This window comes from Myxine glutinosa, chromosome 4, assembly GCF_964187855.1.
Source record: "Myxine glutinosa chromosome 4, kmMyxGlut1.1, whole genome shotgun sequence".
Classification (NCBI taxonomy): domain Eukaryota; kingdom Metazoa; phylum Chordata; class Myxini; order Myxiniformes; family Myxinidae; genus Myxine; species Myxine glutinosa.
In genome coordinates, this window is record NC_136264.1 from 155457915 (window position 1) to 155472562 (window position 14648).

Consider the following 14648-nt stretch of genomic DNA (forward strand, 5'->3'; position numbering starts at 1 on the left):
ATCGAATGCGTTACTCCCTGGCGGGAGTAATAAACCTGAAGATCGCAGAGCCAGAACCAGAATTATTTATTTGGTCTGGGAAGCCCATGCGAGGTTTCTTCTTCTTCAGCCTCTCACAACCCTGGGTGAATATGCGATCTTTTTTTAAAAAGTTGGAATTTTGCCAAATCTGTTTTATTCGTTTGTTAATATACCTGTCATTGACAAATCTGGAACTAAGTCTTTATAAGTTCATCAAATACTGACACCGCGATTGACATTCGCTGAGCTCAATGTTGATATCTCTTCTGAGGTTTAAAAAAAAGAAAAAAAAGAAAAAGTTTTCAAAGCATTATACGTATCAAACGATACATTTTATTAAACGGGGAACCCTAATACACACTTTGGTGGTTTAAAATGACAGAATATGTCTTTATTAGAAAAAAAAATGAACATTGAAGACGACGCTGCTAAAAAAAATACACCGCTCGAACGCATAACCACGAGTTTAAACTACATTTACAACAAATATGAAAACTATTTTCATATCACAATGTTAAGAAGATAATGCTAAGAAAAATGAGCCCTATCTTCCAATGGTAAAAAAAATCCTTCAAAATTCCTGGATCGGGAATAATATCCTGAGCTTCACCAAAAACTAATCAATTCTTCCTTATCCCAAGGACAATAATCCCACAAACTTTCATCCAAATCCGTTCAGAACTTTTCCAGATATCTTGTTCACAAACACACGAACACACACACACGGACACGAGTGAATGCATTACTCCCTGGCGGGAGTAATTAATGATGCGAGATGACAAACAATATTGTTGATCAACAGAATTTTTATTTCATCACAACACAACATTTTATTGGAGGAAGCCAGCATGATATGGCTGGGTTGATGTGTTCACAAGTTGCCCTGTTTACTGCTACTTTTCAGTTTCCTGCTGTCATGGAATCAGAATATCTGAAGAAGCAGGTTGGAGACTGTCTTGCTAAGGGTCTCGCTGAGGTTGTAGATCGGTGTCCACCAGACCCCATCGAGTACCTGGCTCTTTGGATGAAGCAGTATCATATCAACATCACTGAACGTTCCAGAGTGAGTAGCAAGAAAAGCATCATGTTTGAGTTTGCTTAGGATCTAATCATCTGGGCACATTTCAAAATTCTGTTATCTCATGAATATATTACTCATTTGTATTGTAATACTTTGAGATATCTAAAATTCTCACATTTTAAAATTCGATGAAAAGTTCGAAATGCAATCAATGAAAAGAGTCGAGCAGTGTAAATAAGCCAAGATTCAGGAATATGGCTTTGAGAATTATGAGGATCTTGCTTTAATTCAATGCTTTGTCTTATCTTTCACTTCTCTGTATAATTGAGTTGTCTTGGGTGTTATCATGTCATTATAATGTAGCATTTAGCTAAATTTAAATTTTAATCTTGAACTGTTTGTGCAAGCTCACTCATTATACTGTCTCAAATTTTCAGCGGGCAATGGAAAAGCTGGAAATAGAGAAGCAGCAAGTGGAAGCAGAAAAGACGTTACAAATTCAGGAAATTCAAGAAGAGCATGAAGCAGAAAAAGAAGAACAGAAAGCAGAAAAAGAAGAGCAGGAAGCAGAAAAAGAAAAGGAAGCAGAAAAAGAAGAAAAGGCAGCAGAAAAAGAAGAAAAGGCAGCAGAAAAAGAAGAAAAGGCAGAAGAAAAAGAAGAACAGAAAGCAGAAAAAGAAGAACAGAAAGCAGAAAAGGAAGAGCAGGAAGCAGAAAAAGAAGAGCATGAAGCACAAAAAGAAGAAAAGGAAGCACAAAAAGAAGAAAAGGAAGCAGAAAAAGAAAAGGAAGCACAAAAAGAAGAACAGGAAGAAAAAAAAGAAGAGCAGGAAGCAAAAAAAGAAGAGCCAGAGTTACAAACAGCAGTTAAAGAGACTGGAGAAACTCAAGGTGATGTCTGACTTTTGCAAAGATCTTCCTGTCTTATGCATGCAGCACTTTAGTACATGCATGATAGTTAGTATGTACTACTATTATACAGTGATATATATCCACATGTATAAGAAGCCATAGATGGGAGAATAAAACATGAATAATCGTGGTGTGAGGTGATTTATCCGATGGAGTGGGAGGGGGAGAGTGATCATAACATGCTGAAGAAGTGCAGTTGGCAGAAACTCCTTCACATTTTGGTCATTCTCCCCTATGGCCTTTGATGCTGATGTGGCATGGCCTGTTAAAAGCTCAATCATTGACACTCCAGATATCAATCTGCGGGTGAAGGTAGTGCATGAAGGGCTGTTCACCCAGTGGGTAGCACACATAATTAGTCAACTAGTCAGATAAATATATATATATCGTTTTACAGATCAACCATAGAAATATATAAAATATATATATATTTATATATATATATATATATATATATATATATGTATATATATATGCATATAATTGTATATATATATACAATTACATACAGTCTTAGCCAAACATATTGGCACCCTTTCACTTTTTTCAAATAACGCACAATTTTCTCTAAAAAAAATTTTTAAATGACAAAAGTATTTGGTCTCCATGATTATTTATTTCACTGTTAATATTACAGAACCTTTGTTTTTCATTCAGAACTTCATATATCCTTGTAAATCAGAAAATATAAATAAATGGCATTGACAAAATTATTGACACCCTTGACTAAATATTTTGCCTTTGGACAAAATAACTGCAGTCAAGCGCTTCCTCGAGCAATGAATGAGCTTCCTACACTTCTCTACTGGCAGCTTGGCCCACTCTTCTTGTGTAAACTGCTCCAGTTCTCCAAGATTTGAAGGGTGCCTTCTCCCAACTGCTGTTTTCAGATCTCCCCGTAGGTGTTCAATGGGATTTAGATCTGGACTCCTGCTGGCCACTCCAGAACAGGCCAGCGTTTTTTCTTTGGTCTTTGGTTTTGTCTTTGAACCATTCCTGGGTGCTTTTTGAAGTGTGTTTGGAGTCATTGTCCTGCTGCAAGACCCATGACTTTCGCCGGAGACCCAGCTTTCTGACACTAGGTTGAACATTGCGCTCCAAAATTCCTTGGTAATCTCCTGATTTCATGATGCCATCCACACATTCAAGGCACCAAGTGCCAGAGACAGCACTCAACCCCAAAACATCACTAAACTTCCATCATGTTTAACTGTAGGGAAGGTGTCATTTTTTTGAAGGCTTCATTTTGTTTTCTGTAAACATAGAGATGATGTGCTTTACAAAAAATCTCTAAGTTGGTTTCATTTGTCCACAGGACATTCTCCCAGAAGGATTTTGACTTGTTCAGGTGTGTTTTGGGAAACTCCAGTCAAGCCTTCTCAGCAGTGGTGTCCTCCTGGGTCGCCTCCCATAGAACCCCCTTTCATTGAGTTGGTGACGGATGTTGCGAGTTGAAACTGTCGTACCTTGTGTCTGAATCTGTTTGGCAGTTGATTGAGGTGCTCATTCCACCATTCGAACAATCCTTCGCTGCAATCTTCGATCAAGTCTTCTCTTGGGGCCACATCCAGGGAGGTTGGCTACGGTGCCATGGGCCTTAAACTTCCTGATAACATTGCGTACGGTGGACACAGGAACATCAAGGTCTCTGGAGGTGGACTTGTAGCCTTGATGTTGTCCATGCTTTGCTACAATCTTGTGTCTGACCTCCTCAGACAATTCTCTGGTTTTCTTTGTTTTCTCCATGCTCATTGCAGTACACACAGTGACACAAAATGGCAGAATGACTCCTTTTGTCTTTTCAAACTGGTTGAATGAGTAATGTTTTTGATTGCAGGCACCTGAAACTCACCATAGGTGAGTTCAATTCCAAAGTAAAGGAGAATCACCTGCTTGAAATCTAATTATTTCTAACAACTTCTAAAAGGGGCCAATAATATTGTCTGGGCCATTTTCGGATTTCTGTGTGGAATAATCTAAGATTTAGTAATTATTTTCAACTTTTTTGTTTTGTTGCATTGTAATCCAAAGAAATACATATGTGGATACCAAATTTTTTTTTTTTTTCAACAATTTTCTGGAAGAAATGGTGCATTATTGGAAAAAGGTGCAAGGGTGCCAATATTTTTGGCCACGACTGTATATATATACAGTCACGTGAAAAAGTAAGTACATCCCATGTAAAGTTTTGACTTTTTCAACATATTTCAACATACAGCTATTTGATCTTCATTTCAACAATATTGATAGATAGAGGTGATATAATATAACAAATATCATGAAACATTTACATTTTGTAGTCCATTGTATAATTTCAATAAAAATTAATGCAAATTTCGCATGTGGAAAAAGTAAGTACACCCCTACATTTATCACTTCTTCAAATACCTAAAATTAGAATCAGGTGCACCAGCTCAGGTGGAAATTATTAGAACATCGTTAGAGAGGATCTTGGAGGAACCTGTGTTATTTAAACCTCAGACATTTAGTTTGGTTTGCTCTTTGTTGTTGTAGTGTGTGGCATCACCATGCCGAGATCAAAAGAGCTCTCTGAGGCCTTCAGAAAGAAGGTTATAGATGCCTACGAGTCTGGGAAGGAATTTAAAAAGATCTACAAACAATTTGAAATCAATCATTCGACTGTCTGGAAGATCATCGACAAGTGGAGAAGAATCCAAACAAATGCCAACTTGTTCAGGCCAGGCCGCCCCAGCAAGTTCAGCCCGAGTGCAGACCGCAAGATGCTGAAATAAGTCTCTAAGAACCCCAGAATGTCATCACGGGACCTACAGGTAGCTCTTGCCACTGTTGATGTCAAAGTGCACGAGTCTACCATCAGAAAGAGGCTGCACAAATTTGATCTACATGGGAGGTGTGCCAGGAGGAAACCTTTGCTGTCCAGAAAGAACATCAGGGCAAGACTGAAGTTTGCCAATGAACACCTATGCAAAGACCAGCACTTCTGGAACAATGTGCTCTGGACAGATGAGTCAAAGGTGGAGCTATTTGGCCACAGTACCAGAAGACATGTTTGGCGAAAACCAAAGACAGCATTTGACCACAAGAACCTGATACCAACTGTAAAGCATGCTGGTGGAAATATTATGGTTTGGGGCAGCTTTGCTGCATCAGGGCCTGGTCAGCTCACCATCATATAATCCACTATGAATTCTTCATTGTACCAGAGGGTGCTTGAGGATAATGTGAGGCCATCTGTCAGCAAGTTGAAGCTCAACCGAAGGTGGACCTTTCAACATGACAATGACCCTAAACATACCAGTAAATCCACCAAGGAATGGCTGAAAAGAAAGAAATGGAGGGTTCTGGAATGGCCAAGTCAAAGCCCGGATCTAAGTCACATCGAGATGTTGTGGGGGGATTTGAAACGAGCTGTGCATGCAAGAAACCCCTCAAACATCGCACAGCTGAAAGAATTCTGCATGGAGGAGTGGGCAAAAATATCTCCCAGTCGATGTCAGAGACCGGTAGACAGTTATGAGAAACGCCTACTTGAGGTTGTTTCTGCCAAAGGGGGCAATACCACCTATTAGAGCCAAGGGTGTACTTACTTTTTCCACATTCGAAATTTGCATTTATGTTTATTTAAATTATACAATGGACTACAAAATGTAAATGTTTCATGATATTTGTTATATTATATCACCTTTATCTGTCAATATTGTTGAAATGAAGATAAAATAGCTGTATGTTGAAATATGTTGAAAAAGTTAAAACTTTACATGGGGTGTACTTACTTTTTCACTTGGCTGTATATTAATTTGGATAGTTTTTTAGGATTGATAATTACAGTGCCTATATAAAGTCTACACCCCCTTTCAAATTTTTCACCTTTTGTTGCCTTATAGCCTGCAATTAAATTGTGTTAAATCAGACTTTTTTGACCTTTATTTACACATCATCACCCACAACTTCCAAGTGAAAAACTAATTCTACAAATTTCAGAAAATGTTTTAGAAATACAAATGTAGAATATCTTGGTCAGATGGGCTTTCCCATCCTCACACTCATGGGAAATATATTTAATTCTGGTTTAATCACTTCTTTGGGTTTTTTTTTTTTTTTTAGATGAAGAGATTTCAGTTGAATTTTTTTTCACTGGCAAAAAGAGGGAGTGAGTCCACACTTATTGATCTCCCCCTAGCGACAAGCAACGCATATGGATTTGTTCATTATTGTCTACTTATGTATTCATTATTGAAATAAATGTACATAAATATCCTATATCTTAACGACCTTATTCTGTTCAAGCCTTTCTTTCAGCTTTGAAAAGATGTTTTAATGGAATAACTATATAACTATACTGTTGTGTACAAGGTAGGATATTCTTTCTGCAGGTATATCTTTTTTTGTTGCTCTTCAGTCATTTAAGTTTTAATTTTCATTTAAGTTAATTTAAGTTCATTTCATTTAATTTAAATTTAAGTTCAGGAGTACGCTGGTGCTTTTTCTTCTTTTAGATATTTCAAATTGTTGTATTTGCTGTGCCCAATTTTTGTGATATGGTTCCAATTGAATTGTTCTGTTATTTTACCTTCCAAATTGCTTGTTTTTATTTCATAGACAGTTCTCTGGTCTTCATGTTGGTTTATGCCTCCTGGCCCCAAAGGCAGACTCAAGGCAAAAGCAAATAAATTAAAACCAAGACTAGCCACTCACAGCTCTCTTATATGTGACGAATCAATGCAAAAGAAACAACTGAGCACAAGAAATACCTGTCAATCATTTGTTGCACTGGAGCCTGGTGTTGGCGCCTTAGCGGTTCGGGTGCCGGCTTGGGATCCGAGGACCCTGGGTTTGAATCCCAGTCGATCGCTGAATTAACGCCAGTGGGGTTGACTCAGCCTGTCATCCTTCCAAGGTCGGCAAATGGAGTACCAGTTCACTGGTAATTCCCTGTGTGTCGCAAGACGCGACTAACAGGGTTGGCGGCAGGAAGCGCATCCGGCCAGAAAACATTGCTTCAAAAAGGGGACCACGGTGCCCGAAAAAGGCCAACCCCTGCTCTGCGGGGAAAAATGGCCTCTAAAGGTGGTTCTTCAGTCATTTAAGTTGTGTTTATATATATATATATAGTGTATACAATATCGAGGCTCGTGAAATAGATAACATTAATCACGCACACAAAAAAAACCGGACGCATAAAACATAATATTGGGAGCAGTAGACAAGATGGGGAGAGGGAGGGAAGCACACAAGCACAACATTTGAGAGCAGGGACATCGGGAGATCTGTGGGAGGGAGAGGGCTTGGGGGGAGGAGGCGTGGGAAGGTGGGGGGGGGGGGGGGCTCATTTGTTACACTCATTATTGCTAAAATTCTACCTGCTTTTACCCAAGAAGTTGCACAAGTTAAATGTGACAATGTTTGGAATACTCAGTGTTGTGTTATTATTTGGGTGAACGTTGTGCATTGAAGAATGTCAGGATGAAGAATCGCAGAACAACCAATGAGCTACTGACAGGAAGACAAGATTCAATGAGCCAACTTGCGTCACAGTACATCTACAGAGCATCACCAAGTAAAATCCATTTGAACCACACATTGAAATATTTAAATAGCAAGATTTCCAGCATTGCAATTTTATAAACACTGTCTACTTTTGAACTGACTGAAGCCGCAGAACCAGCTCGGAGTAAATATAATTAGGAGTTTGGTGATCTTAAGAGCCAATTCATGATGTCGACTTCCTGCGAAAAATATTTTGAAAAACAAATTTCTTTATTGGTAATATTTTTGCAGCGTCAATTTAAATCGTAAAATAGAAAATGTTTTAAAAAACTTTCTTCTTCAATTATTGTGCCCTGAAGCGATTCAAGCCTGTTGGAGCCTCCCCGAGTTTTAATCAATTTAACGTTGCATGTTCTTTGCATGACAATAAAATGGTTTGGACGGAGTTATAAAATGAATAACATTCTAAATCCTTGCTAATTGCTTCTATTCTCTAATCGATTTTTCTATATCAGTCGTTCTCTGCAGAAATGGCTTAAGGTAAACCCACCTTCAGTGCCTCAAGTGTTATTTTCCTTAACGGCTTGTACTCTCTGGAAACTTCTATTGCACAACGTCTGATTCTTTTTGCACAATTTTCATTGGATGCTTCATCACTCCTTTGCAAGTGATTGCTTCAAAATAAATGTTTCTTTGAAAGACTAATCGTAGAGCTTTGTGCATGTTTTTAATGTACGAGTCCTACAGTGCCAATAAACAACGGTTGCCTCAATAAACCAGCTCCTCTCTGTCCCTTGCTTTCTATAATACGCTTTCTCAGCTACATCTAGCCTGTGTTTGAATCTCCAACCAGCTATAAACTTGCCATCTTGGTTACATGGTGTTTTTCACGAAGGAGGAGAGTAGGCCTCCTGAACACGTTCAAAATTCCTGCCATAAGGTACAGGGGTACTGCATCAGCGATACCCATTTTTATGGCCCAATCACTCACACACACACTAAAGACAGGGATAGAGGTAAATTTTAGGATGCACCATCATGAACATTCTGCCTCAACTTTAGGATGCACCATCATGAAGATTCTGCCTCAACTTTAGGATGCACCATCATGAAGATTCTGCCTGAACTTTAGGATGCACCATGATGAAGATTCTGCCTGAACTTTAGGATGAACCATCATGAAGATTCTGCCTCAACGTTAGGCTGCACCATCATGAAGATTCTGCCTCAACTTTAGGATGCACCATCATGAACATTCTGCCTCAACTTTAGGATGCACCATCATGAACATTCTGCCTCAACTTTAGGATGCACCATCATGAACATTCTGCCTCAACTTTAGGATGCACCATCATGAAGATTCTGCCTCAACTTTAGGATGCACCATCATGAAGATTCTGCCTCAACTTTAGGATGCACCATCATGAAGATTCTGCCTCAACTTTAGGATGCACCATCATGAACATTCTGCCTCAACTTTAGGATGCACCATCATGAAGATTCTGCCTGAACTTTAGGATGCACCATGATGAAGATTCTGCCTGAACTTTAGGATGCACCATCATGAAGATTCTGCCTCAACGTTAGGCTGCACCATCATGAAGATTCTGCCTCAACTTTAGGATGCACCATCATGAAGATTCTGCCTCAACTTTAGGATGCACCATCATGAAGATTCTGCCTGAACTTTAGGATGCACCATCATGAAGATTCTGCCTGAACTTTAGGATGCACCATCATGAAGATTCTGCCTCAACTTTAGGATGCACCATCATGAAGATTCTGCCTGAACTTTAGGATGCACCATCATGAAGATTCTGCCTCAACGTTAGGCTGCACCATCATAAAGATTCTGCCTCAACTTTAGGATGCACCATCATGAACATTCTGCCTCAACTTTAGGATGCACCATCATGAACATTCTGCCTCAACTTTAGGATGCACCATCTTGAACTTTATGCCTCAACTTTAGGATGCACCATCATGAACTTTCTGCCTCAAATTTAGGATGCACCATCTTGAACTTTCTGCCTCAACTTTAGGATGCACCATCATGAACATACTGCCTCAACTTTACGATGCACCATCATGAACATTCTGCCTCAACTTTACGATGCACCATCATGAACTTTCTGCCTCAATTTTAGGATGCACCATCATGAACATTCTGCCTCAACTTTAGGATGCACCATCGCGAAGATTCTGCCTCAACTTTAGGATACACCATCATGAACATTCTGCCTCAACTTTAGGATGCACAATCATGAACTTTCTGCCTCAACTTTAGGATGCACCATCATGAACATTCCGCCTCAACTTTAGGATGCACCTTCTTGAACTTTCTGCCTCAAATTTAGGATGCACCATTTGAACGTTCTGCCTCAACTTTAGGATGCACCATCTTGAACTTTCAGCCTCAACTTTAGGATGCACCATCATGAACATTCTGCCTCAACTTTAGGATGCACAATCATGAACTTTCTGCCTCAACTTTAGGATGCACCATCATGAACATTCTGCCTCAACTTTAGGATGCACCATCATGAACATTCTGCCTCAACTGTAGGATGCACCATCATGAAGATTCTGCCTCAACTTTAGGATGCACCATCATGAAGATTCTGCCTCAACTTTAGGATGCACCTTCTTGAACTTTCTGCCTAAACTTTAGGATGCACCTTCTTGAACTTTCTGCCTCAACTTTAGGATGCACCATCATGAACATTCTGCCAAAACTTTAGGATGCACCATCTTGAACTTTCTGCCTCAACTTTAGGATCCACCATCATGAAGATTCTGCCTCAACTTTAGGATGCACCATCATGAAGATTCTGCCTGAACTTTAGGATGAACCATCATGAAGATTCTGCCTCAACGTTAGGCTGCACCATCATGAAGATTCTGCCTCAACTTTAGGATGCACCATCATGAACATTCTGCCTCAACTTTAGGATGCACCATCATGAACATTCTGCCTCAACTTTAGGATGCACCATCATGAACATTCTGCCTCAACTTTAGGATGCACCATCATGAAGATTCTGCCTCAACTTTAGGATGCACCATCATGAAGATTCTGCCTCAACTTTAGGATGCACCATCATGAAGATTCTGCCTCAACTTTAGGATGCACCATCATGAACATTCTGCCTCAACTTTAGGATGCACCATCATGAAGATTCTGCCTGAACTTTAGGATGCACCATGATGAAGATTCTGCCTGAACTTTAGGATGCACCATCATGAAGATTCTGCCTCAACGTTAGGCTGCACCATCATGAAGATTCTGCCTCAACTTTAGGATGCACCATCATGAAGATTCTGCCTCAACTTTAGGATGCACCATCATGAAGATTCTGCCTGAACTTTAGGATGCACCATCATGAAGATTCTGCCTGAACTTTAGGATGCACCATCATGAAGATTCTGCCTCAACTTTAGGATGCACCATCATGAAGATTCTGCCTGAACTTTAGGATGCACCATCATGAAGATTCTGCCTCAACGTTAGGCTGCACCATCATAAAGATTCTGCCTCAACTTTAGGATGCACCATCATGAACATTCTGCCTCAACTTTAGGATGCACCATCATGAACATTCTGCCTCAACTTTAGGATGCACCATCTTGAACTTTATGCCTCAACTTTAGGATGCACCATCATGAACTTTCTGCCTCAAATTTAGGATGCACCATCTTGAACTTTCTGCCTCAACTTTAGGATGCACCATCATGAACATACTGCCTCAACTTTACGATGCACCATCATGAACATTCTGCCTCAACTTTACGATGCACCATCATGAACTTTCTGCCTCAATTTTAGGATGCACCATCATGAACATTCTGCCTCAACTTTAGGATGCACCATCGCGAAGATTCTGCCTCAACTTTAGGATACACCATCATGAACATTCTGCCTCAACTTTAGGATGCACAATCATGAACTTTCTGCCTCAACTTTAGGATGCACCATCATGAACATTCCGCCTCAACTTTAGGATGCACCTTCTTGAACTTTCTGCCTCAAATTTAGGATGCACCATTTGAACGTTCTGCCTCAACTTTAGGATGCACCATCTTGAACTTTCAGCCTCAACTTTAGGATGCACCATCATGAACATTCTGCCTCAACTTTAGGATGCACAATCATGAACTTTCTGCCTCAACTTTAGGATGCACCATCATGAACATTCTGCCTCAACTTTAGGATGCACCATCATGAACATTCTGCCTCAACTGTAGGATGCACCATCATGAAGATTCTGCCTCAACTTTAGGATGCACCATCATGAAGATTCTGCCTCAACTTTAGGATGCACCTTCTTGAACTTTCTGCCTAAACTTTAGGATGCACCATCATGAACATTCTGCCAAAACTTTAGGATGCACCATCTTGAACTTTCTGCCTCAACTTTAGGATCCACCATCATGAAGATTCTGCCTCAACTTTAGGATGCACCATCATGAAGATTCTGCCTGAACTTTAGGATGAACCATCATGAAGATTCTGCCTCAACGTTAGGCTGCACCATCATGAAGATTCTGCCTCAACTTTAGGATGCACCATCATGAACATTCTGCCTCAACTTTAGGATGCACCATCATGAACATTCTGCCTCAACTTTAGGATGCACCATCATGAACATTCTGCCTCAACTTTAGGATGCACCATCATGAAGATTCTGCCTCAACTTTAGGATGCACCATCATGAACATTCTGCCTCAACTTTAGGATGCACCATCATGAACATTCTGCCTCAACTTTAGGATGCACCATCATGAAGATTCTGCCTCAACTTTAGGATGCACCATCATGAAGATTCTGCCTCAACTTTAGGATGCACCATCATGAAGATTCTGCCTCAACTTTAGGATGCACCATCATGAAGATTCTGCCTCAACTTTAGGATGCACCATCATGAAGATTCTGCCTGAACTTTAGGATGCACCATGATGAAGATTCTGCCTGAACTTTAGGATGCACCATCATGAAGATTCTGCCTCAACGTTAGGCTGCACCATCATGAAGATTCTGCCTCAACTTTAGGATGCACCATCATGAAGATTCTGCCTCAACTTTAGGATGCACCATCATGAAGATTCTGCCTGAACTTTAGGATGCACCATCATGAAGATTCTGCCTCAACGTTAGGCTGCACCATCATAAAGATTCTGCCTCAACTTTAGGATGCACCATCATGAACATTCTGCCTCAACTTTAGGATGCACCATCATGAACATTCTGCCTCAACTTTAGGATGCACCATCTTGAACTTTATGCCTCAACTTTAGGATGCACCATCATGAACTTTCTGCCTCAAATTTAGGATGCACCATCTTGAACTTTCTGCCTCAACTTTAGGATGCACCATCATGAACATACTGCCTCAACTTTACGATGCACCATCATGAACATTCTGCCTCAACTTTACGATGCACCATCATGAACTTTCTGCCTCAATTTTAGGATGCACCATCATGAACATTCTGCCTCAACTTTAGGATGCACCATCGCGAAGATTCTGCCTCAACTTTAGGATACACCATCATGAACATTCTGCCTCAACTTTAGGATGCACAATCATGAACTTTCTGCCTCAACTTTAGGATGCACCATCATGAACATTCCGCCTCAACTTTAGGATGCACCTTCTTGAACTTTCTGCCTCAAATTTAGGATGCACCATTTGAACGTTCTGCCTCAACTTTAGGATGCACCATCATGAAGATTCTGCCTGAACTTTAGGATGCACCATGATGAAGATTCTGCCTGAACTTTAGGATGAACCATCATGAAGATTCTGCCTCAACGTTAGGCTGCACCATCATGAAGATTCTGCCTCAACTTTAGGATGCACCATCATGAACATTCTGCCTCAACTTTAGGATGCACCATCATGAACATTCTGCCTCAACTTTAGGATGCACCATCATGAACATTCTGCCTCAACTTTAGGATGCACCATCATGAACATTCTGCCTCAACTTTAGGATGCACCATCATGAAGATTCTGCCTCAACTTTAGGATGCACCATCATGAAGATTCTGCCTCAACTTTAGGATGCACCATCATGAAGATTCTGCCTCAACTTTAGGATGCACCATCATGAAGATTCTGCCTGAACTTTAGGATGCACCATGATGAAGATTCTGCCTGAACTTTAGGATGCACCATCATGAAGATTCTGCCTCAACGTTAGGCTGCACCATCATGAAGATTCTGCCTCAACTTTAGGATGCACTGTAGTGAAATTATGTTTGCTCGGAATCCAAGGTGAACCCAGGGTGCTCGCTACGGAAGGGGCCGTCTATAAGAGCGGGACAACCGGGGCGTGCGGTCACTTCAGCGGGACTCACTGTGACATTATCCAGTAGTTGAATGGTATGTACGCCCCTCCCCAAATGCCGCGCTGCGCTAACCATGGTTAAATGGAAACTATCTTTGCTGCTCATGAATGCTCCGATTTGATACCTGTATGTATGTATGTATTTTCACAGGATGTATTACCGATCTAAAATGATATTAAACCTACCCAGAGGTCAAGTCGTGTCTGAGCTTGATTTTCACGACACTTAATATCATTTTATTTCGCCGTATGGCTGCCCACCGGATGATCGTGGTGCTGATTCTCGGAGCCGACCCACACGCTGAAGGATCTGCTACGGCGTTTGCTCATTGGCGTTTACACCGCAACCGCTCAGCCGAGCTGAAGCGCCTCTACGTAACGACACGGAGCGCTGTGCACGGCCGGCGTCAACTCTCGCAGCGGAGACAGCCAACCGACTGCATCGATCGATCGCTTCGCGCAGGGGCCATGTCGTAAATTACTTAATCGTAATCCCTCTCCTGTCATCGCTCCTGCACTGCTCGCCTCGGAGAGGAATGCCCAGCGGAGGACCCGTCGAGCTAGCTCCAGCAACGGAGCTCCGACTACTCTCGCTGCCGGCCTGCCTCGAAAGAAGGGACGTCGCAAGCCTTTTTGCGGGACCGCGTCGTCAAAACGCGACCTGCTCTCATGCGACCCGAACGCCAGAGCAGGCGTGGCGGACTCCGGCTCGATGCCTGGAGCACGACGCTACTGGGCAACGTCCTGCGGCTGATACCCCGTCGGAACGACGGACCCGCTTGGAGCCGCCAGCCGACCCGTCCGATCACAGCTCGGAAGCGCTAACGGCTCCGTCCGAGGGATTCATCCTAGATATGCGTGCCTCGGCCCGAGT

General features: G+C 41.3%; 1 protein-coding gene across 1 annotated transcript; it reads left to right on the forward strand.

Annotated features, from left to right (window-relative positions):
• The first annotated feature begins 874 nt into the window (after positions 1-874).
• Positions 875-1944, forward strand: LOC144891659 (uncharacterized). The gene is made up of 2 exons (XM_078775329.1): positions 875-1084; positions 1480-1944. The coding sequence occupies exons 1-2, from the start codon at positions 875-877 to the stop codon at positions 1942-1944; spliced, it is 675 nt and encodes a 224-aa protein (XP_078631455.1).
• The last annotated feature ends 12704 nt before the right edge of the window (positions 1945-14648 follow it).